General features: G+C 39.7%; 1 protein-coding gene across 4 annotated transcripts in view; it reads right to left on the reverse strand.

The window, feature by feature from the left end:
* CAMKMT (calmodulin-lysine N-methyltransferase) overlaps nt 1–24028 on the reverse strand; it is a 408367-nt gene that overhangs the window by 44755 nt on the left and 339584 nt on the right. For 3 of the 4 annotated variants that reach the window (XM_086701200.1, XM_086701199.1, XM_025932354.2), the window contains exons 4-7: nt 20477–20537; nt 18181–18235; nt 17054–17117; nt 8807–8873 (exon numbers count right to left, since the gene is read on the reverse strand). In XM_086701200.1, coding sequence (XP_086557326.1) covers nt 8807–8873; nt 17054–17117; nt 18181–18235; nt 20477–20537 — 247 coding nt within the window. The remainder of the gene's footprint in view (nt 1–8806; nt 8874–17053; nt 17118–18180; nt 18236–20476; nt 20538–24028) is intronic. The other variant, XM_086701201.1, reaches the window with a different exon arrangement.

Genomic DNA, 24028 nt, shown 5'->3' on the forward strand with positions numbered 1-24028 from the left:
GCTCAGTTAGTTAGGCGTCCGACTTTGGCTCAGGTCATGATCTCACGGTTCGTGGGTTTGAACCCCGCGTCGGGCTCTGTGCTGTCAGCTCAGAGCCTGGAGCCTGTTTCAGATTCTGTGTCTCCCTCTCTCTCTGCCCATCCCCTGTTCACGCTCTGTCTCAAAAATAAATAAACATTAAAAAAATTATTTAAAAAATATGAAAACACTAATTTAAGGGATATACGCACCCCTATATTTACTGCAGCATTATTCATAATAGTCAAATTATGGAAGCAGCCTAAGTGTCCATCAGTAGATGAATGAATAAGGAAAATGTAGTGTATATATATATATATATATATATATATATATATATATGATTGAATATTATTCAGCTACGAACAGAATGAAATCTTGCCATTTGCAACAACGTGGATGGATATAGAGAGTATAATGCTAAGCGCAATAAGCCAGACAGAGAAAGATAGATGCTACATGATTTCATTCACATGTGGAATTTGAGAAACAAAACAGAGGGAAAAAGTGAGACAAACCAAAAAACAGACTCTTAACTACAGAGAACAAACTGATGGTTACCAGGGGGTAGATGGATTGGGGGACGGGTAGAATAGATGAAGGGGATTAAGGCTACACTTATCTTTATGAGCACTGAGTAATGTATGGAATTGTTGAATCGATACACCTGAAACTAATACAATATTGTATGTTATCCATGTTGGAATTAAAATAAAATAAAGTAAATGTGGTCTATCCATAGAGTGGAGTATTATTCAGCCATAAAAATGAATGACATCCTGGTATGTGCTAAAACATGGATGAACGCCAAAACATTATGTTAGGTTAAAGAAACCAGATATGAAGGACCACAGGTTGTATGATTCCATTTAGGTGAAATGTCTAGAATAAGCAAATCCATAGAGACAGAAAGTAGATTAGTGGCCCCCTAGCGCTAGGACGGAGAAAGTGTGGGGGGGCAATGGGGAGTGACTGCTAATGGGTCACTTTATTATTTAGAATTTAGAACATTTGTATCACTTTTTATATTTTAGAACATAAAAATGTCCTCAAATTGATCATGATGGTTGCACAACTCTGTGAATATACTAAAAACCATTGAGTTGTACACTTTAAGTGGGTGAATTGTATGGCATGTGGATTGTATCTCAACAAACTTGTTATAAAAATAATTCCAGATATCACGTTAGAATACAGCAGCATGTTAAAGGACAAATTAAGACTCCATGACCAAGTGACTAGAAATGCAGAGATGCTTTAATATTAGGAAACTGGTTAATAGGACTTGTCATAATTACAGGTGAAATTAAAAAAAACAATTTGCTCAGCTCCGTTCATGCAAAAAAGGCACCTGCTGAAGTTCCAAATTTATTTATAATAAAATCTCTTGAAAACTAGGAACCAATAACAATTTCCTTAACAAGATAAAAAATATCATATATATTTCCACTCAAAAGCTAATGCATAGCTAATGGTGAAATATTAGAGGAGTCCCAACAAAATCATATTCAAAAATGCCTATCATTTAATATCATCCTGGAAATTTTTATCCAATAAAAGTATACAAGGGATACAAAAGAAGAGGTATAAGAATTGGAAAGAAGTCAAAATCGTCATCGTTTGCAGATGATGTGATTGTTTATTTGGAAAATTCAAGAAAATAAACTGACAAACTTCAGAAACAATAACTCATAGAGATGACTAAACATTTACTATACAAAACCCTGTAGCTTCCTTTATAAACATACATATAACAACCAGTTAGAAAATATATGAAAGAAAAGAGCTCATTTACAAGAGAAACAAAACTAATTTCCAAAAATAAACTTAACAAGAGACATGAAGAAAGATTTTAAGTGCCAGTGAAACATCTGGAAAAACTTGAATAAAAAGAAAACGCCCTGTTCTTGAATAGGAAGACTCAGTCATAAAGACGTCAAGGCTTAGTAAATTATATTTCTTTCAATCACAATGAAAATGCCAGTGTAATAAAAATACCAACATAATTTTAGAAAATTGTAAAAAGAAAGCATAATGACAAGGGACTAGTCTTAACAGATAGGAAAATATATTACTAAGAGGTAGTAATTTACCCTTTGGTAGAGCCATATGAATAGACAAAGTTCACTTCTGAAAGTCTGTTGTGTAGATATACTTGCAAATATACAGTCTACGTACAGATGTGTTCACTGCAGCACTGTTTGTAATGGCAAAATACTGAAAACAGACTATTATTAAAGTTAAAAAACAATTAGTTTTTAGCAATGGATTATGATGTGGCCATTCTCTAAAAAAATATTTTAAGATTGCCCCTTGTCCATTTTAAAGTGAAGAAATCCTTTGAAAATGAAGACGTTTCGGGCACCTGGGTGGCTCAGTCAGTTGAGCTTCTGACTCCTGATTTCAGCTCAGGTCATGATCTCAGGGTTGTGGGATTGAGCCCCGGGTGGGGCTCCGTGCTGAGCACGGAGCCTGCTTAAGATTCTTTCTCTCTCCCTCTGCCCACTCCCCCACTTACACATGCTCTCTCCCTCTCTCTAAAAAAAAAAAAAAAAAAAAGAGAGAGAGAGAGGCGCCTGGGTGGCTCAGTCAGTTAAGCATGTGACTTTGGCTCAGGTCATGATCTCACAGCTGGTGGGTTCCAGCCCTGCATCAGGCTCTGTGTTGACAGTTCAGAGCCTGGAACCTGCTTCCGATTCTGTGTCTCCCTCTTTCTCTCTCTCCTCCTCCCCCACTCGCGCTCTGACTCTCAAAAATACATAAAAATGTTAAAAAAAATTTTTTTTTCTAAAAAATAAAAAATAAAGAAAATGAAGATGTTTTTATTTGATATGTAACTTCGGTGATACACATTTCCATAAAGGAGTGATTTTTCTCTTAAAACTAGAAGGCATTTTTGCAGAGGATGCAGTAGTCTGACATGCACACCTGGCTATCAATATTGAACTTGGCCAAATTTGGATAGTGAGATTTTGATCTTGGTGAGGAGTAGGAAACCGCATGTCCAAAGAGTTAATATAATGTTTTTTTTAGAATAAGAGGCCTTAATTTTTAATTTACTGCAGTTTAAGAGGATGCCTTAAAAAATACAATGTCCCCAACTGTTAAAATCTGGCTCATTTTAATACAAAAAGGAGAACTCTATCAAAATAATCAAAAACTGGATAATATGCCTGTGGGAGCTGGTTTCTTCAGGGCAAAACACTGAAGAGTAGGGGACATGGATCCTTCTTTAAATTTGTCAGGCAAACAAAAAATGTTCGTAATAGAAAGTACATGTAGTAATTTCCTTCCCCCACATCCAAGATAGCAATGGAAGGAAACAGGACTGTGGCATCTCTAGAATTGTCAGCAGTTCTCAAGATTCTGTTACATAATTCTAGCAAAACTCACTAACAGGTATAGTTTATCAGAAAATTTCCCAAAGACAGCCTTCAGCCTCTTTATCTCAGTTACCTTCTTCTAACCTTCCTCTTCAACCTGACAAAGGACAGATAAATGCCTACTTACAATGTCAGTTTGTCTATAGACACGGCATAGGCATTCCTGAGAAGAAGCCTATCCTGAAATGAAAGTCAGCTATCTGATGTATAAACTGATGTCTGAGTCTCCAGAGCTTGACTTTCCTCCTACTAAAAATTATTTGGTTCCATAAGCCTTATGGATTCATGTCTTTCAAAATGTGCCCCAACTACAAATCTTAAAAACCTTTATCTATGGCAGGGATAAAGCGTACTAATTGCTTCAGGGAATATAAAAACATATTAAGCAGAATCTTTGCCTTCAAGAAAATTATCCGTCTCCCCCGCTAGAGTGTGAAGTCCAAGAAGGCATGGGCTTTCTCAGTCTTGTTCATCACTACATCTCTGGCACCTAGAACAGTACTTGGTGTGTAGAAAGTGACAGAAATATTTGTCAAGAAATGAATGAACCTCAGCAAAACTAAAAGGCAACCAAAGGAATGGGAGAAGATATTTGCAAATGACATATCAGATAAAGGGTTAGTATACAAAATCTATAAAGAACTTATCAAACTCAACACCCAAAAAACAAATAATCCAGTGGAGAAATGGGCAAAAGACATGAATAGACACTTCTCCAAAGAAGACATCCAGATGCCCAACCGACACATGGAAAAATGCTCCACATCCCTCATCATCAGGGAAATACAAATCAAAACCACAATGAGATACCACTTTACACCTGTCAGAATGGCTAACATTAACAACTCAGGCAACAACAGATGTTGGCGAGGATGCAGAGACAGAGGATCTCTTTTGCACTGTTGGTGGGAATGCAAACTGGTGCAGCCGCCCTGGAAAACAGTATGGAGGTTCCTCAAAAAATTAAAAATAGAACTACCCTATGACCCAGTAATTGCACTACTAGGTATTTATCCAAATGATACAGGTTTGCTGTTTCGAAGGGGCACATGCACCCCAATGTTTATAGCAGCACTATCAACAATAGCCAAAGTATGGAAAGAGCCCAAATGTCCATCGATGGATGAATGGATAAAGAAGATGTGGTATATATATACAATGGAGTATTACTCAGCAATCAAAAAGAATGAAATCTTGCCATTTGCAACTACATGGATGGAACTAGAGGGTATTATGCTAAGTGAAATTAGTCAGAGAAAGACAAATATCATATGACTTCACTCATATGAGGACTTCAAGATACAAAACAGATGAACACAAGGGAAGGGAAGCAAAATTAATATAAAAACAGGGAGGGGGACAAAAACATAAGACATTCTTAAATATGGAGAACAAACAGGGTTACTGGAGGGGTTGTGTGGCGGGGGGAATGGGGTAAATGGGTAAGGGGCATTAAGGAATCTACTCCTGAAATCATTTTTGCACTATATGCTAACTTAGATGTAAATTAAAAAAATAAATTACATACATTTTTAAAAAAAGAAATGAATCAAAAGACAAAGTCAACATGCTTTGAGCAATAAGAGAATATGGCACTTTTAACTGTGGGATCAGTCTAAGGCCAATGGAAGTTAAAAGGATGACAAGATTAAGGGAGGATAAATGATAATTAGGCCATCCTACAAGGAAGAATTTAGAAGGACGAGGGGGAAGGGAATAGGACTGGCTAAGGCCAGTGATGGGAAAGACCAAATGTGTCCAGAGAGTGCAGAGGCCTGGGTGGCCATGGGAGAAGGCCACAGGAGAAGGCCACAGGAGGAGAAGGCCACAGGAGGGCCAAGGGAGAAGGCATATGCTGGGGAAGCAGAGGGAGCTAGACTGAATGAGGAGAGTGAAGGAAGTGAGGGCAGGCTGCAGAAGGCCTAGAAAAATCAGCAACTGGATCCCACTTGGTGGACATTTACACTTTTAGAATCATTTTTCACACCCTTGATTTAACCTTTAAAAGGAAATGAGCCTCAGAAAAGACATAAATCTTAAAAAGCAGTAGGGCAATGGGGCCAATAGCCAGTCCTGGGGGCCCACATAAAGGTGAAATTTGGGTTACAAAGAAGTCTTAAATGTTATAATAAGTTCCATAGTTTACTAAAATTAATGGTTTATCAAAGAATAATACAAGTCACAGGCCTAAATTCGCCAGCAATTTTCACACAAAGATAAACTCTTTTCTTCGGTAGAAACTTACTTTTAATATCACCGCAGGGTATACTGTAACTGTTAACTAATATTAACCAGAGAATGACGCCATTCCCTAATTCTAGAACACCCAGAAATACGTAGACGTCAAAAGCTCCAAATGCTTTTTTATGAGACAGTCAAGGTTTTGAAGACAGCTTCAGATAAACCTAACAATTGAGAAGCCGTAAATATCCTTGCTCTTTCCACCACTCTCCGGCTATATTTAGCAGCACAATTTCCTTTGTTCACAAGTTACTCTCGCTAACTCCATATTTATATTCTCAAAGGCAGAATGCCTTGGACCTATCGGTTAAATGAGTGGATGGCTACATGGATGGACAAACACGTGAACCATCAAATGACTGCATTAAGATCTGTGAGATGAAATGGATATAACGCTTCATCAATGGGCATCCTAGATCTTCCTTCACCGGGGCTAAAGCTCCCGGGCCTCCAAAGATATGTCTGTCTCACTATGCAACAATTAGACTGGGATTAGAATGGAACAGGGGGAGTGAGAAAGTCTGTTGTTAAAGGAAGGGCGTTATTCTAGGCAAGGGTGGTAATGTTTAGGAGAGCAGGGGTGGGTTCGTTGTGAAGCTAGTGGAGCTTAAGTATCTGGGTCCCTTACTTGCACAGGCTCCTTCCAAGCACATGAGGCGCCCCAGTGATGTGTCCCTATGGTCAAATGCTTCTGTAAAATTTGCCAAAGTAAGATGTCAGCAAATTCATTCTCCTGAAGAGAGCCCTCAAAATGTGGGGCCCCACAGGCACCCGGGTCTGTCCTGGCTGAGAGGCAAGAGGAGGCTGATGGTCACTGAGCATGCTGTTGGAGCAGCGGGAAGGGGAGCTTGGGATGCCGTTGCCATTTCTGGGCAGTTTCCCGCTCCTTTCTAAAAACACACCATTTCCTAGGCCCCGTGTCCTCATACCCTGATACACCTTTCTGCTGTTACATCTCCTTTGCGAATGAAGTCACAGGAAACTCTCGGCTGTTCCAAACTTCACGTCAAGCTTTGAAGTGCTTTTCAATAGCAGAAATATTGGGCTCACAGGTGGGCTTTGTAGCTATGGTAAATACTTCTTAGTTATCTGTCGCTACTGTTATCCCACACCTCCAATTTGGAGGAGAAATTCTGCATAGGCATTGAGGCAATAAAAAAGAACATTGAACTATATCTTAGCTCTTTTGTGAACAGTTTCCTTTTATTTCTTCTCGCATGGAACTAATGTGCTCATCATATTGTACTGGTTATGGGTGGGAAAGCAGTGGAGAGAAGGGAAATGCTGATTACTACATCACTGGTTGGCAGTTCCCTCTTAGCTTCTGGAAGGTTAAGTGGTCAAGTAGCTTCTTAATATGAGATCAAGGCATTTCAAGGTCTGACTCATCCGCCGGTTATCTGGCAAAGTGTTTTTAGTAGACTTTGGACAAAATGCCTGCAGAGGTCAGAAGAGAAAAAACTGACCACAATGAATAGAAGATAAAGACAAAAAACCCAAATCTCTCACCTTGGGAGGTTCCTATAAGACTATTGCCATGTTATATGTCCAGGTACATATCAGAACAACATATTTAGAGATCGCATTTTTAATAACAGGTAAATAGAAACAAAGGCCATTTTGGATACGTCCTGTGTTGGATAACGACATTTTGCTTCTTTCTGTAACAATTATTTTATGAAAAGATGACAGCAAATTCTGTTGCACTCCATAAGTTAAACACTTGACATTTTTATTCCTCAAAATGGCACATTTTAGAAATGTAGATATGTTTATTAATTAGTGATTATTAACACCCAGTAAACAACATTATGTCTTGTAAAAACACAATCTCACTTCACAGCATGATGCTGAAATCTATTATTCCCTGATTCCATATGCTGAAATACACTCAAATGGTCACAAATGACCTTAAGCATTAAATAAATGTAAATGAGGACAACATAGAAAATGTGCTTTTGATTGATAACTAAAAGACCAGGTTGCAAATCACGTCCCTAAAGAAGGCCTCCCCAGAAGGGTAGGGCAGTCTACACCGCGGAGGGAAGGCTGTCCTAAGAATGAAGGATACACAGGTAACAGATTGCTCTTTATCCTGACCTGCCTGAGGCTTTCTGGGAAACAGAAAGGGTTTGTTATTTATATGAGGAACACAGAGCACATTGTCCCCTGTGCCACCAGCCCACTCTGACATTCTACTGCGAAATTTCAAAACACATACGTGGACACTCCATTATCTTCACCAGCTGACAGGAGAGAAAAATAATTATTGCTATTCCATGGCCTCGTCCCAATGTGTTGACCACTGTAGGTTTTAAGCGTTGTTGCTGTTCATTCATCTCCCTCCCACACCCCCAAACTGAGCAGTTTGGGTGGGAAAGCATCTTCAACACAGAGAAAACTCAAAATATCAAAGGGTGACAGGTTAAGAGTAATAAATAAATTAAATAGTTAGTTAAAAATCAGACTGTTCTTCTAATGTCTGGGGTTTGACCTATGCATGAAAAATGCACAAATACAGACATTTCATGGGAAAAGTACTGAACGATGATTACTCACTCTTCTGGTTCCTATCATCAGGGCAAAAGGAAATGTAACATCACAGAAAGCACTATTGTTTTGGTTGAGGGGAGGCATTTCTCTAAGTTTGAATAGGAATCAACAGAATCTGAAAGGGAAAGGACACCTAGCCCATTTTACAATCATGAATGGAGCGAGGTTTCTCAAAGGGGCCCGTCTTGTGCATTGCAGGATGTTTAACAGCATCCCTGGCCTCTGTCTACCAGATGTCAGTAGCAATCCTCTCCCCAGGTCAGGACAATGAAAAAGTCCCTGGTAGCAAGGCTGCCCCTAGTAACAGAGCCTTCATAAGGAGGTCTCACGAGGGACCTCCCCAGCCTCATCCTGTACACTCTCAACCCTTAAATCATTCCCAACCCAGGGTTCAATACACTTCAGTTTTCCTCATTTATTAATTGAAGATAATGAAAATGTCCGTCTGCCTCATTACAAGTTCTTTTCAACATTAAATGAGATACTTTTAAAGTGCTTAGAACAGGGCCTGACCCACAGTAAATGCTCAGCAAATGTTAGCTATTATTTTTTAAATAATCATCCCTAGTAGTGAGAAAACCAGAGTGTTTTAATGCAGAAGGGTATCTTACCCGCTTGATATTTTCCGAGTTTTAAACACACCAGCCTTCTGATTCCTTGTGATGATGTCTCTCACGTCTGAAGGACACAGTTAAGAAAGCTTCTGCAGAGACTGTCAACTGACTCAAAACAAAACAAAACCAAAAGGTCCACAAATACGATGATCTTCTTACTGTACACGGAATGAGCATGGTGAAAAGAGAAGAGTTGTAGGAGAAGAAGGGTCTAGCCCTGGCTCTCCTACCACTCTTCACCACCAATGTTGAACTGCTGGCCACAGGCAAGCTCTCTGGACTTGCTGGGCTGCAGTTTTGTCACCCGTGAAATGGACATTCAGGGAGCATGCTGGCCAGGCCCAGGGCTATGAGTGCTGGTGGGTGTAGATGACTCCTGCGTGGGCACCATGCCCCACTTGCTTAAACGAGCTACAAGCCCCAAGGCAAGCCTCTTTCGGTCAGTGGGGAGGGCAAAGGCAGTTTTCGGAGACTCTCCAGGTTGAAGAATTTCCAATCTCGTAAACGTTAGCAGAGAGTATGGGGATGAGCAGCAGGGAAGGGCTTGGCAGGAAGTGGGAGGCGAAAGACAGAAAAGCTTGGAGAGCCTTTGAGAGAAAACAAATTACTAAAGAAGAAAGTCAGTCCAGGGAAAGGCCCCTTGAAGAACTGGCTTTACAGACTCATGCCGCGGCCTTTGGCCATCTGCTGGCACATAAGGGCTTGTACGAGAAAAGCCATATTTCTCGAAGAGATGTTTTGAGGAGCTAGTCCATTACATCACACAGCGCCATCTTGATGAGGGCCCGTGGGAAAACTCATGTCACATTCCAACACCAGGGCAAGGCTAGACTTGAGATCAACCCTTTTTGCTTCAACTTCCAGGCACTATAAATCTTACAACTGTCCTCGTTTCTCTTCTTGCTCTGGTCCCTGTGCAATCCAGAGCCAAACGGATGACCAAACTCTATCAACCACAAGAGCTCTTATGGTATGTGTTTTCTGTACTGACCTCTCATCCTGGCTTCATCATATTTTCCTGGCTTTCTGATTTCAATAATCCTCACTTTCTCATTTATTTCATATGGTATATCCTATGCGTCACTGTAAAAAGCCTCCAAGTCCCTCTTTCGGATCAAGGCAGGTTTAAATAAGCAAGAAATAAAATAATTCCACTGAAGGCTGCAAGCTGAACTAAATTGGGCCCATGGGGAGGACACCAAGCAGACAAGCGATGTTCCCCTATTGCTCAGAAAAACAGATTTCCTTTTTTTTTTTTTATTTTTATTATAGAAAAACAGATTTCCTGAATGCTCCAAACAAGCATTGGCCAAGATCTCCCCGTAAGAACAGAGCCACAGGACTTTTTAACCCAAATCTCTGCTTGAAACATCAGGCACACCCATTTCTTCTCTGAGTGAATAAGCAGGTACTGTGATAGCTTTCTCCCCCCCAGGAGTGGGTAGGAAAAATCAATTAGGTCTCCTAATGAAGGGCTTTGTGGAGGTTTACAAAAGTGCATTATATGGAGACTTTTTTTTTTTTTTCTGGGTGAACTTTCCTGTATGCAAATTAAATACCGTTAAATTACATTCATTAAAAAAATAAAAGAGACTAATTTGCCTACTTGTTTTGATTAACTAAAATGACACATCGGCCTACAGTTCTGTCTATTTCAGGAAGAAAGTATTTCAGGCAAGTCTTCTAAACGAATTGTCTTGTAAGAAAGGACAGCTGACATCTTTATTCTGAGAAGACCAAAATTAGTGAAGAATCAACTGACAACTGTTTTTTGGTTATGCTCCCCCACACGCCGGCCACACCCTTCTCGATGTTTCCATGACATCCCACCGCATGCAACAATGTGCCTGGTTCACCTGTAGCGTTGTATGAGTACATGACTAATCTATCAAGCCAAACATATTATTTTGTTAGTGGAGGTAATACTTCTTATAAAATAGTCACAGGGAAGTTAAATTACATAAGCATGAAAACCTATTAATAATTTTTAGTAAACATCTTAACGCTCTATGCTTTTATACAATTTATAAACCTGTGGCACTGGGTGGTCAGGTTGAAGCAAGTGTACGTATTTGTAATTCTGGAGGTGCTTTTTTTTTTTATATATAATGAAAAAAATTCACAGCAGTATTTGGGCTGCTTTATTTTTAGAACTGGGAAGGAAATATGTTTTATGGTTTAGGAGGTGTTTTTATTTTTATTTTAAAAAAAATTTTTTTAACGCTTATTTATTTTTGAGACAGAGAGAGATAGAGCATGAACAGGGGAGGGTCAGAGAGAGAGGGAGACAGAATCTGAAACAGGCTCCAGGCTCTGAGCTGTCAGCACAGAGCCCAACGCGGGGCTCAAACCCACGAACTGTGAGATCGTGACCTGAGCTGAAGTCTGACGCTTAGCCGACTGAGCCACCCAGGCGCCCCTAGGAGGTGTTTTTATATTAAAACAAGTCCAAAGAGAAAAACAAATGGCAGTAGTGTATTTAAATATCTTAAGAGATACATTCTGATATTCTGCTCCCCCCAACCTTCACTTTAGGTCAGATTTTGAGGTGGTTCCTCTGGTTGGCATGTATCTAATAACAAATTTTATCATTTTTTAGTGTCACTTCAGAGTAACAAAGGAAATCCAATCCATATATATATATAGATATATGTATATATAAGAGCCTGGGTGGCTCAGTCAGTTAAGCGTCCAACTCTTGATCTCAGTTCAGGTCCTCGCCTTAGGGTTGTGAGTTCAAGCCCCATGTTGGGCCCCACACTGGCTGTAAAGCCTACTTAAAAAAATAACATAAAATAATAAAACAAACGTTGTGATTCAGAAAGCATTACTTTCTGAGTTTATGTTACCTTTATTTTCACTGGACCATCCAAGGTGAGGGTCGAAAACCATGAAGTTATAAATCCTGTTCATTTTGATCACTGGTTTTTAAAAATGCTTGATGTGGCAATATTTGCCAGTTTAAAGGCTGCAAAACATTCTTAAATGTGGTTGTTATCAAAGGAATTGAGAGGATGACAGGAGATGCTTTGAACTCTGTTAGCAGTGTCAACTGTTATGTTTTTGGATGAGAGGCCTTTTCTTACTGAGGGTGCTGAGGAAAATGTAAGATGACACTCAGCAAACCATTCTAGGTTTTGGTGAAACAGAATGGTTTAATGGGGGCGGGGGGAGGGAAGCTTTGAAGGCAAATGAACCTGGCTGGCTTCTAAGCTGATGTTGATACTTAACGGCTGTGTGAACTTCGGTAAGTTAGCCTCTCTGAGCGCCACCTCAAAAATAGGAATAATGATTCTGCTAATAAATAATAAATTAATTTATTTAATTTTATAGGCTTCATGGAGTACTCCATAGGATGAGCCTGACACATTGCCTAATTCATGCCAATTCATTATCTTTTTCAAGAGTTCAGGCAAAAGCTTTGGAAGGACGAAGAGGCTGGTGAGTAACTAAAATGAGGTTTGGCAGTTAGGCTTTATTTTCTCTCCCTGCCACTCAGAACTAATTAGGTTAACGTTTATATTGTAGAATTTAGTATTTAAAAAAATTTTTTTAATGTTGATTATAATTAGCAGGGGGCGCCTGGGTGGCTCAGTTGGTTAAGCGTTCGGCTAGGGCCCAGGTCATGATATCGCGGTTCACGAGTTCAAGCCCCACATTGGGCTCTGTGCTGACAGCTCAGAGCCTGGAGCCTGCTTCGGGTTCTGCGTCTCCCTCTCTCTCTGCCCCTCACTTGCTCACGCTTTGTGTCTCTGTCTCTCAAAAATAAACAAACATTTAAAATTTTTATTTATTTATTTATTTATTTATTTATTTATTTATTTATTTAGATTTAATATTTATTTATATTTATTTTCTCATAATATATTATACATTATAAATATTAATTTATAAATATTAATTATAAATATTAATTTATTTCTACAATTATTGTTTATTTTATTTTTGAGAGAGACAGAGACAGAGAGACAGAGCACGAGCTGGGGGGTGGGGCAGGGAGGGAGTGAGACACAGAATCTGACACAGGCTCCAGGCTCTGAGCTGTCAACCCAGAGCCGGACGTGGGGCTTGAACTCGTGAACCGTGAGATCATGACCTAAGCCGAAGTAGGATGCTTTACCGACAGAGCTACCCTGAAGCCCCTATATTGTAGAATTTAAATAACTGGGAGGAATCAAAGAATTTCTGCCCTGCAGATTTTCAATGTCTTTCCTATGTGTAAATGTGCTCCAGCCAAGGCACAGTCCGAGTCCCATAAGAATACGCACTTGGTTCGTCTTGTCCACTGCTATGTCTTTAGCACCTGAAATGGCGTGCAATTAATAGTGGTTGGGTTAGTTTTAATTAATTACTTAGATTAATTTATTACTTAATTTAAATTGAATTTCCAAAGCCATTTATTGAGCTCCTACCCGGTATGAGGCACATGGAATCCATTAATGACTCAGCCACCAAACAGAAGTGCAGTTGGCACAGCTATTAGAGGAAGAGACCTGAACACAGGACGATGGCGTGGCATTCCCAAGGTCTCAGCCATCCACAGCACAGGCTGCGCAGTCTACATGAAGCTGAATTTATTAATTCCTCAAGTCAGGGATTCTGCTAATAAATAATGTTAAGCCAGGGGTGGCGCCTTTAAAATGCACAGGAGATTTACCAATTTTTGGTGGACCCTGAGCTCGAGATCATGGTCCGGACTGTGCATGCTGGGGGAATAAGACGCCTGAGTCAGGAGCACAAGAAATGGGTCAACAAGCACTTCCACAGTCCGCAGATAATACACTTGATGTTTCCTAAGGGTGGATCAAGGCAGGGTGCTTGTGTTGGGGGAGTTAGTGAGTATACCAGAGAGGGCTCCTCACTTCTGGGTGTTGCACTTTTATTCTTGATGACTTGGAAGAGGCTTAGCATTGACAGTAATTCAGTATATCACTTCCCTCCCCTATTCTTCTGTCATTGTCATCACCAGCTATGAACTTTAGTGAGTAATTATTATCTGTAGGCACCGAGAGATTTCTTTCTTTATTACACCAAAAGGGCCACGCCAAAGCAGAGGGAACGCATTTCAAACTATTTTAGGTAAATTTGAGAAGTGGACGAACCAAAGGATCCCATTTCTAATTTATCTCTTGTTCTCTTTGGGTGCAGATACACATGGCATCTGTAAGGAGAGGGAGCTCTCAGGTAGAGGGGCTCTGGGTTAGACCCAGCAATGCAGTTTAAGGACCAAGGAGAACCTGAGGGGCACGTACCCACGAGTCTAAGAAAATATTTAGGACTTACAACATTCACTTATACCTCAAGTCTTAATCTCTTTTCAGATATCTCTGTTCAGTAGATCTCAAATCAACATCTAGCTTTCCAGGGTCAAGGGAAAGAGCTCTGAAAGACATAGCCAATCCATTTGATACATCTTAGGGAAGATTATAAATAACCTCACAACTGGTTGACATGCTTCTATGAAATAAAGATTCAGAAGTCATCCATTCATTACATGTTAAAAAACAGAAGTAACAGAAGATAAAAAGGAAATATCAAAACATGCTGTTTTTTTTTTAAAAAAAAAAAAAAAGGTAAAAACTAGAACCTTATAAGCCTAAGAGACTAGAAAGTAAGATTCAGTTGGATTCATTAAATTCAGATGCCAAGAACAACAAAAATAATTTTTAAAATGATGAGAATAATATACAGGCCAATACTCAGATGTGATGTGCGATTGCCAGGTCGATTTTCAATTACATTTCACTGATGTATTCATTTGTTTCTTAATGTGCTCATCTTGCCCATTAAGAATAATTAGCAGCTTTGCTTAGAGATTTCCTGGCTTCTGGCAATGTTTCTCCCCCCCCTTTTTTTTGTTGACATCCACTTTTACTTTTTAGAAAGTAATTTTTGGATAATATCCTACAACTGGTATATAATTTAGGCTTCCTAAAATTTTAAAGGAAAGATGTAAACAGTAATTTTTAAATGAATTTGTTTCGATCTATATGCATCAACAGTATGTGATGCAGTAAATTAGTTATTCTCACAGAAAGTGGGCACACAAATAGAAAAAAAAAATTCATTCATATTAACCCTATTCAGGAAAACAGCTTACAACGAATGCCAATTGTAAGCTCTGTTAGCAAATCGAGAATAACATCGGTATTAAAAGCAGGAGAAACACATTGCCAATTTTTAAGGCTTTATGCATGCTTTTTTCTCTTAATTAAAAAAAAATTAGATCTAGTTACAAAAGAAAAAGGCACACACACAGAACAGCTGCATGATAAAAACTGAACTCCATCAGGAAAGTCCTGAGAGATGAAATAAAACACACTACGAGTTTTGGTCTGCATCCTGAAAGGACCTACTTTATCTACATTGTAAAGTTCTTCCCCTCCTGCCCTTTGGCACCCCGCTATATTAAACCCATTGTAAAACCCAGCACAATAAAGCACTCTCAGGGCTGAGCTTCTGAGGACCAAATGTTAAAAATCCATTTTCTTGGGAGGGGGCTGTACCAATCATTTCCTTGAAAGGCCAGCAGAGTGAATACAGAATCTAAGATTTTTCCTCTCCGGTTTCAAGAGCTGGCATGGCATCTTTGCTGTTTAAAGCAAAGGTGTGTTAATTAATGACATTAGCATTGCTTCCCTTCTTTGGAAGCTCTGTACTTTAGCTCTATAATAATTTTAGCACGATTAAATTTACATGCTGACTACAGATGTTCCTATAGTTTGATAAAAGTTCGAATTTGTTTCTGACGCTATTAAATGAGGCACCTGCTGACTTGGGAGGAAAACCTTGGGTTGCTGGGCCCAACCTGAAAGTTTCTGTGGCTAAATTGACCCTCTCTTGTCCAATAATCCTCCTTTCCCCACCCCCACCCCCAAGGGGGGTGGGGGAACATCCACTGGGGCTGAGCCAGCATACCTGACTTCATCTCACTGTCTGTGTTCCCTGACATGCGAAGGAGGAGCACAGTGAAATGATACAGTGCAAGGCATAACTCAGAATAAAGCAGAGTGAATGAAACAGCACAGGCTCATCTCCGGGGATATTTTGAGAAACTTGCGACAGTCTGAAGATCATGATTAAAATCCTGCATCTTAAAAAAGGAAGCACCTTTTGTGATCTCTTTCCCTTGTGTGAAAGGCCAAGATTGTGATTGGCTGTTTTTCCTTCCCGAATTTTTTTTTTTTTTAAGTCTGTCAAGCAATTAGCTGGGTGGGGCTCTGTAGAGCACAGAAGGTGCTGCGGAACAATATTAGCTACTGTGCTTCTTACATCCCCTTTCTCCTGTTCGAGCAGCCTGATAGAGCTGCTGCAAGTTTTGTTTAAAAAAAAAAAAAAATTACATAGCAGGGGTAGAAAAAGAAAATCGAAAACAGGCTTTATGTAAGAGGCCACAAAAATCAAAAGTGCTTTGGCATTTTAGGGGTCTAGAATTCACGTAAGTAGATTGCCTCCTTCATGATGCAAATGTAAGGCACACCAAAAAAATCCAAAGCAAATACACCTTCCACTTCGCCTCTCAATTTCTAACGGCTGTTAACTGCTCCTGAACAAGTCAGCTCGATTGCTAAAGTAGCCACAAATTATGCTTGCTTTCTTAGTTAAAGTACAGTTCAATTTTCACGAACTCTGTGTACATATTGGTAAAGCATAATCTAATATAATGGGGTTTGAACTGTAACAGCATAGCAGAAAAAAAAAAAGATAGCTTTTATAATCCTAAATAAGAGGAAATAATGAAAGACTGATAGCTGTTTCCAGTGGGGAGATACAGGTAACCCCTTAGCAATGAGAGTAGGTACCGTGCTACTTAGCACATAACGTTCAGTATCAAACGCAAGAAAGGTCATAATGAACATGAAGCTGGATGTTAATTTTTGCAAGCAATATCCAATATAATAAATATTCAGTTGTTTCTTTTATCCTGGGAAACTTCCGTGGAAATAAAAGGACAAGAATGCCTGGAAATTATTATGAAACAAATGCTCTTATTGCCTCGAGAGGTCCACAAATCATAGGCTCCTTTAACAAGAAGTGACTGTAAAAATCTATCGAGATAAAAGAAAAAAAAAACAGTCGTATCCAATGAATCCCATATATCTCTACTTTTTCTTAATTACTTATCATGTGTGTGGGGGGAATTCTCTTTTAATACCCCATGCTGTCTTTCTTTATATCAATTGTTACTCAGCCGGGAAAAGGGAATGAGCACAACAAACCCGTTTTCTATCTGAATAAGGATACTTCTGATGGCCTTTTCATTCCCATCAGTTAACAGAACTTCTTTGACATCTGCAGAAATAGCAACCTGAAAAAAAAAAAAAGGAGCACAGCAAACAATGAGCAAATATGCTTGTCTGTGTGGAAGTGAAGACAGGAATGACAAGCCTTCAGTATCATGCTTCCTCACCTATTCCTCTGTAACAATCTTCAATCTTTTTCCATTTTATGTCTGCATTATTTTAATCATTCAATCAAATCAGTCAATACTTTTATCATTCCATTTGCGGGAGCCTCTATCTTGCTATCATTCTGTTCGGTAATTGCATTGTGACAGCGGATGATGGTATTCTGAGAGGCTTTCATTTGTGGGCTTCTGTTTATCTAGTAGAGCCATCATACAAGGCTGTCTGTCACTCTGCCTTTCAGCTCGCTTCTGTCTGACTGCCTGATGCCCTTCATATAACTTTGCATTGCAGGCAGATGGCTTTGTGAGGGTAATTTTTTTGTGAGCTTTGACATGCTCGCACATTGGGCTGTAACCTCGACACATTGTGTAAGAGCGACAGGTTTGTCAAATGCCAATCAGTGTAACAATATGCTTTTATTTGTAGAGACATAAAAACTTGTCTAATGCACTGTGCTGCTACATAATATCTCCTGAATACATGACTCAGAACCCAGAGAATGGGGAACGACGTTCCTGAATGGCCAATCTAATTCAAAAGAATCTAATTACTGAGCGCTCTGGATCATGTTTGTTGGTGTAATAATGCAGGCAAAACATTAGCAGCTATATCATGGTGCTCCAACTGTGATTCGCCGGGCTATTCCTGTATCTTAGCAAATGGGACTATAATCTGAAAAAAAAAAAAAAAATGCTTTCGCTATGGCAAAGAAAGACTGCGCGAGGCCTGGAATGTCACAACAAGCGATATTGACTACACTGAGGTAAAATGTTTCTGCTCATCGAGGCAACCATAAAATCAATATGATCCGAAAGTAAGTCAATCTAGAAGGTCTCTCAAGACCCGGCAGCTTGACCGCAGCTGATGCTGTTGACGGTTCTCTGACCCAGCAGTTGGAGGCCCTGGAACATTTTTCCTTTTGTTCCTCCCTCTGAATGGGATTGGAATTGAGAAAAGACCTACCATGAGCCCAGCCAAGCATGTCATGCCACCCCCTAGCTCACACACAGCAAGGTCCCTGAAAGAGAGAAAAGAAATGGTAGAACCCATACAAATTAGATGAAAATGGTCAGAGAGATATATATGTTACAAGAACAAATTGCCATCTGCAGTAAGAACGGCACTACCAGGAAGTTGTAGAGACATGACTAGGCTACCTCATGTTGCTTTGCGTTTTAAAAATAATTATGAAATAGAAAAGTCACAAAGCAGGCAAATCAGTGGGGGTTCCCTCATTAGTGTTCACTGCAACATTACCACCGCTGAGCTGAAAAATCTGAGAAGGTTCCCTTTTTTTCCCTTGTCAATGGCGCTGTCTTTTAGAACTAAACTAGCTAGAGTAGCGAAAGATAATTGTTAGGAAAGGATAACACTGTTAATCCACATTCATTCCTTCAAAAACAGTTAGACAAGTAAATGAAGAACATATATGAGTGTGTATATACCTATGTTATAGTCACACACACACAACACACACACAAATAAATGCAATCTGGAATTAAAAAAAAAAAAAATGGAAACCAAACTGAAACATTTTGGAAAGCCGAACCGCCCCCATAAAGAACAATTACACAAAGAGCATTTAGCAATTAACACTTAAATCACAACTGACCCCAACACAACACAGTGAATAAACAATGCAGGGGCATAATATGGTTAAGCCAGCGAACCCGGGCTAAAGTAATGACCGGGCTCTGACTTCGCCGCTCCAAAGTAAAGCGGTTCAGAGTTAAAGCGGACAGTCTAGGGTGGCACTCGGCACTCACCTTCCCCTTTGTGCCTACATATTAGCCCTCAACGTGTGACATTCTTGCCCTGGCCCACAGCTCGATGATTGGAGCTCCAGTCAAGCTTAAGCACGGCGAGAAGAGCCAAATGCCGGACTCCCAGGGCAGCTTTGTGGCCCAAATTCAATACTGCCCTGCTGTTATTTTATATGCTTAAACCCTTAAGATTGTTGCATCTTCCCAGGTTGGGAAGTTTATCACCTCCACAGGGGAAAAGAAAAAGAGAGAGAGAGAGAGAACTGAAAGGGAGGGAGAGGTGCAAAGAGGGGGAAGAGGAAGAGAAGAGGCCAAACGAGGATGTTCATATTCCGAAATGCACTTAATGGGCATTTAGTTGTTCAAAGCAATTATAGACTGGTTGGTAAATATGGGCCACAGAGCTTCAAAAAATACATATTATTGACCCAATCTTGTAAGTACATATTGTTAAAACACACACCATGATCTCTAGTGACTTGTCTGGAATCATAATGGGCTATTCAGGGAGTATATATTAGATGACTTTCATTAAATGAGAATTAAAATGAAAAACCTGTATTTTCTGGGTCTACCAAACATCTTTAGAATTTTTAAATAAAAGGAGGTTTTTCCCCCCTCTTTCCTAAATCCCATCCATGGGTTTAATCTATAATGCACACTGACAATTGAAAACAGTTATTTCCGTAGCATGAGTCTGTAATAGTAATTTATATTTTACAAATACATATTGTTAGGTATATAAAATACCTTTAAAACCAGGGGTGGGATGGCATCTTTAAATAAGAGCTGTGGGGTATATATTTATCAAATATTCTGCAATGATTTCCCTAGCAGAAGTTTAAAGAATGTCCTTATTGTGGTTTGTTTTTTTTTCTTTCTTTTCTTTTTTTTTTTTTTTTTTGACCTTCACAATCAGTAAGGATTGATTGGAGCTTCACTTTTGTTTCCCCAAAATCAAAGTGAAATAAAATGCCTTGAGTGGAAATCAAAAGCCTTTGACATATAGCAAAAAGCTTGCTGTGCAATATTAGTACCCAAAGGCAATTCAGATTTCTTTTTCAGAAGCAACATGTTTTCACCATGAACTTTTTTTCCTTTCTTTTTATTTTTCTTTCTTTCTTCCTTCCTTCCTTCCTTCCTTCCTTCCTTCCTTCCTTCCTTCCTTCCTTCCTTCCTTCCTTTTTCTTTTTCTTTCTTTCTTTCTTTTTTCTTTCTTCCTTCCTTCTTTCTTTCTTTCTTTCTTTCTTTCTTTCTTTCTTTCTTTCTTTCTTTCTTTTTCTTTTTCCTTCCTTCCTTCCTTCCTTCCTTCCTTCCTTCCTTCCTTCCTTCCCTCCCTCCCTCCTTCCTTTTTTTCCTCTTTCCTTCCTTTCTCTCTTTCTTTTTTATATGTTTCTAACAACTTAATTTGAAGAATGCAATCATGGCAATCGTTAACATGCAGATACAATATTCACAAGGGGCTAAAAAATATCTTTTTAAGTGCAGCTTTGTACCTGAATATATGACTGTGCTTGAGGCAGTAGTAAGCCAAAACCTCTTCAGATGGCCAGATGCCTGGAAAACACAAGAGGATACACTTTTTGATTATAGGAGTCTGTTCTATAATCATTCTCGTAAGAAATTGCTTTTAAAAATAATGTTCAGCACAAGGTATTTCCACCTGAACCAAACTTAACATAATTATTACTTGTAATATGTCATATCACATGGGTTTCTTTTGTTGTTGATTATAGCTCCCTTCCCAGATAAACAGTAAAATATCCTAAATAGATTTTACTACATTTCAATCACAATAAGAGAGCAAAAACAATAACAATCAAATTACAAATATTAAAAGTTCAGTTTTAATGGGATTTCAGGTAGATAATCTTGTACACATGAACATTCTTCTCAGCCAATCCATAAGCATCAGTTGAATACCTACTGTTTATGCAGCCCATACGAGGCAAAAATAAATGAAAAAATCACTTGCAAGGAGCAAAGAAAAACCCCAGAGGTCATTATACTTTTTTCTTTGATTCCATCCTAATCTTTTCAAACATGCACAATGATTTCCTTTCTGCAATTAGAAATATCAAACTGGAGATTAAAATTAAGAACTTTAAATTTCACCAACTTTTGGCACATCTTTACATTTAACAATAATCCTCCCCACTAAAGTCCATGTATGGGCATTTTCTAAAATCATCTCTTAGAAGTCATTTATTTTGACGACTTATATAGTCTTCATGAATGAATGTGAATTCCTTAAAAATAAAAAGACAAGCATGGAAATGACAGTGTCTAGTGGTTATCACAGGATGGCAGGGTTGCAAGTGCTTTCAATGTGTTTCCTTCACACTTTTTTATATTTTCCAAAGATTTTCACAACGAATGTGAATCTCCCCTATGATCAGAATTAACCATGGTCTTATGTTTTCCCCAAGGGGCCAGACTCAAAGCTCAGGCAGGCAGGGCACCAGCATCTCGCTCTGCCTGAGGTTGAGAAGGCTCTGCCTTCCCGAGGAAGAGCAGTGAATGTTCACCGCCTTAGCACTGAACGCTCTTCTAATGGGTCTGGATGCAAAGCTGAAACACCTAATGAGCATTAAATTTTTTTTCTCTCCCAGCTGCATCTCCAGCTTCAAAGAGTGGGAAATCCGAACATTTCAGAAAAGAGGATGGCAAAGAAATGGTAAGTAAAAGCCTAAGGGAATCAATGGGTAAATATAGGGACAGCAAAGACAGTGACCCCACAGAAGCATGTGCTGCAGGAGAGTCCAGTCAAGTGTGCTCAACAAGTTCAGCCTCCATGGTATTTCTAGTAGAAACAACAGTTTGGGAGAGAACAAGGTCCCCAGCAAGAGGCGTTGGAGTCGTATTTATGAGGAAAGTCAGAAAGGCAGTGGAGTAGGGCAGTTAAGACCACAGGTGCTTTGGAACCAGACTCGTTGGGCTCCACTCCCAGCATGTTGGACTGCATGCCCTAGCTGAGTAACCTTGGGTAGTTTACTTAACCTCTCTGTGCCTCAGGTTCCTCATCTGTAAAATAATGTAATTGTAGTATCAATTTCACAGAATTGCTGTGAGGATTAAATACATAAAATACACGATATGTATGTAGAACAGTTCCTAACTTATAATGTGCTCCAAGAAAAATTCATCGTCAAATGTGACTCTCCTGGGGCACCCAAGCGGCTCAGTCGGTTAAGCATCCAACTTCGGCTCAGGTCATGATCTCACGGCTCTTGGGTTCGAGCCCCGCATCAGGCTCTCTGCTGTCAGTGCAGAGCCGGCTTTGGATCCTCTGTCTCCCTCTCTCTCTCTCTGCCCCTCCCCCGCTTGCTTGCACGCATGTATGAGCTCTCTCTCTCAAAAATAAATAAAACATTGGGGCGCCTGGGTGGCGCAGTCGGTTAAGCGTCCGACTTCAGCCAGGTCACGATCTCGCGGTCCCTGAGTTCGAGCCCTGCATCGGGCTCTGGGCTGATGGCTCGGAGCCTGGACCCTGTTTCCGATTCTGTGTCTCCCTCTCTCTCTGCCCCTCCCCCGTTCATGCTCTGTCTCTCTGTCCCAAAAATAAATAAACGTTGAAAACAATAAATAAATAAATAAATAAATAAATAAATAAATAAATAAAACATTAAAAAAATAATGTTATTCTCCTGAGAAGGGGGACAAAAGAGTAGAAGAGAGAATATGTGGACCCCAGACAATTATCCCAATGACAGAACAGATGGAGAACATTTTTGTCCTGCTCCTGCCCGTGAATGTTGCCACACCCCAAAGTCCTTAATACCTGGCATACCTCCACATAAAAAGAACTCCATAAAGACTAAAGCACATAATAAAATTTTCCAAAGGAAGAGCCCAAGACAGTATTCTACACCATGTGCATATAATCACCAGAATAATAAATTTCTTTATGCCTTTAGTAGATGGTTTTGAGGTTTTAAAAAATAATGATAGGGGAAGGGTATTTAACTAAAATTCAAGCTTTGATTAAATACAAAAATGTGACTTCTAAAATGCATAGTCTTGCAAGAGAGTTTTATAATTTTCTCAAAAAATTATAGAGGTTGATTTTTAACTAAATTAAATACAAAAATATGTAGAACAAAGTTAATAAAATCACCTAAAATTCCACCACTGCTATATAACCCCTAGTATCATTTTGGACATCATTCCATAAAAAGCTCTCCAAGCAGGGGCGCCTGGGTGGCTCAGTCGGTTGGGCATCCGACTTCACCTCAGGTCATGATCTCATGGCTCGTGAGTTCGAGCCCCGCATCAGGCTCTGTGCTGACAGCTCAGAGCCTGGAGCCTGCTTCAGATTCTGTGTCTCCTTCTCTCTCTGCCCCTCCCCAACTTGTGCTCTGTCTCTCTCTGTCTATCAAAAATAGATAAATGTTGGGGCGCCTGGGTGGCGCAGTCGGTTAAGCGTCCGACTTCAGCCAGGTCACGATCTCGCGGTCCGTGAGCTCGAGCCCCGCGTCGGGCTCTGGGCTGATGGCTCAGAGCCTGAAGCCTGCTTCCGATTCTGTGTCTCCCTCTCTCTCTGCCCCTCCCCCGTTCATGCTCTGTCTCTCTCTGTCCCAAAAATAAATAAACGTTGAAAAAAAAATTAAAAAAAAAATAGATAAATGTAAAAAAAAAAATTAAAAAAAAAAAAAGCTCTCCAAGCACAAAGATATTTTACACAAATGGCATCTTATCGTGCAGGTATTTGGCAATCTGATTCTGCCCCACTCAATATGTGATGGACAACTTCTCATGACAATAAAAATCTACTTGCATCATAATTAAAAAAAAAATTTGGGGGCATCTAGGTGACTCAGTCAGTTAAGTGTCTGACTTCAGCTCAGGTCATGATCTCACGGCTGGTAGGTTCAAGCCCCCTGTCAGGCTCTGTGCTGACAGCTCAGAGCCTGGAGCCTGCTTCAGATTCTGTGTCTCCCTGTTTCTCAGCCCCTCCCCTGCTTGTGTTCTGTCTCTCTCTGTCTCTCAAAAATACATGTTAAAAAAAATTAAAAAAAATTTTTTTTAATGTTTATTTTTGAGAGGGA

This window comes from Puma concolor, chromosome A3, assembly GCF_028749965.1.
Source record: "Puma concolor isolate L17-30 chromosome A3, mPumCon1.1.hap2, whole genome shotgun sequence".
Lineage (NCBI taxonomy): Eukaryota > Metazoa > Chordata > Mammalia > Carnivora > Felidae > Puma > Puma concolor.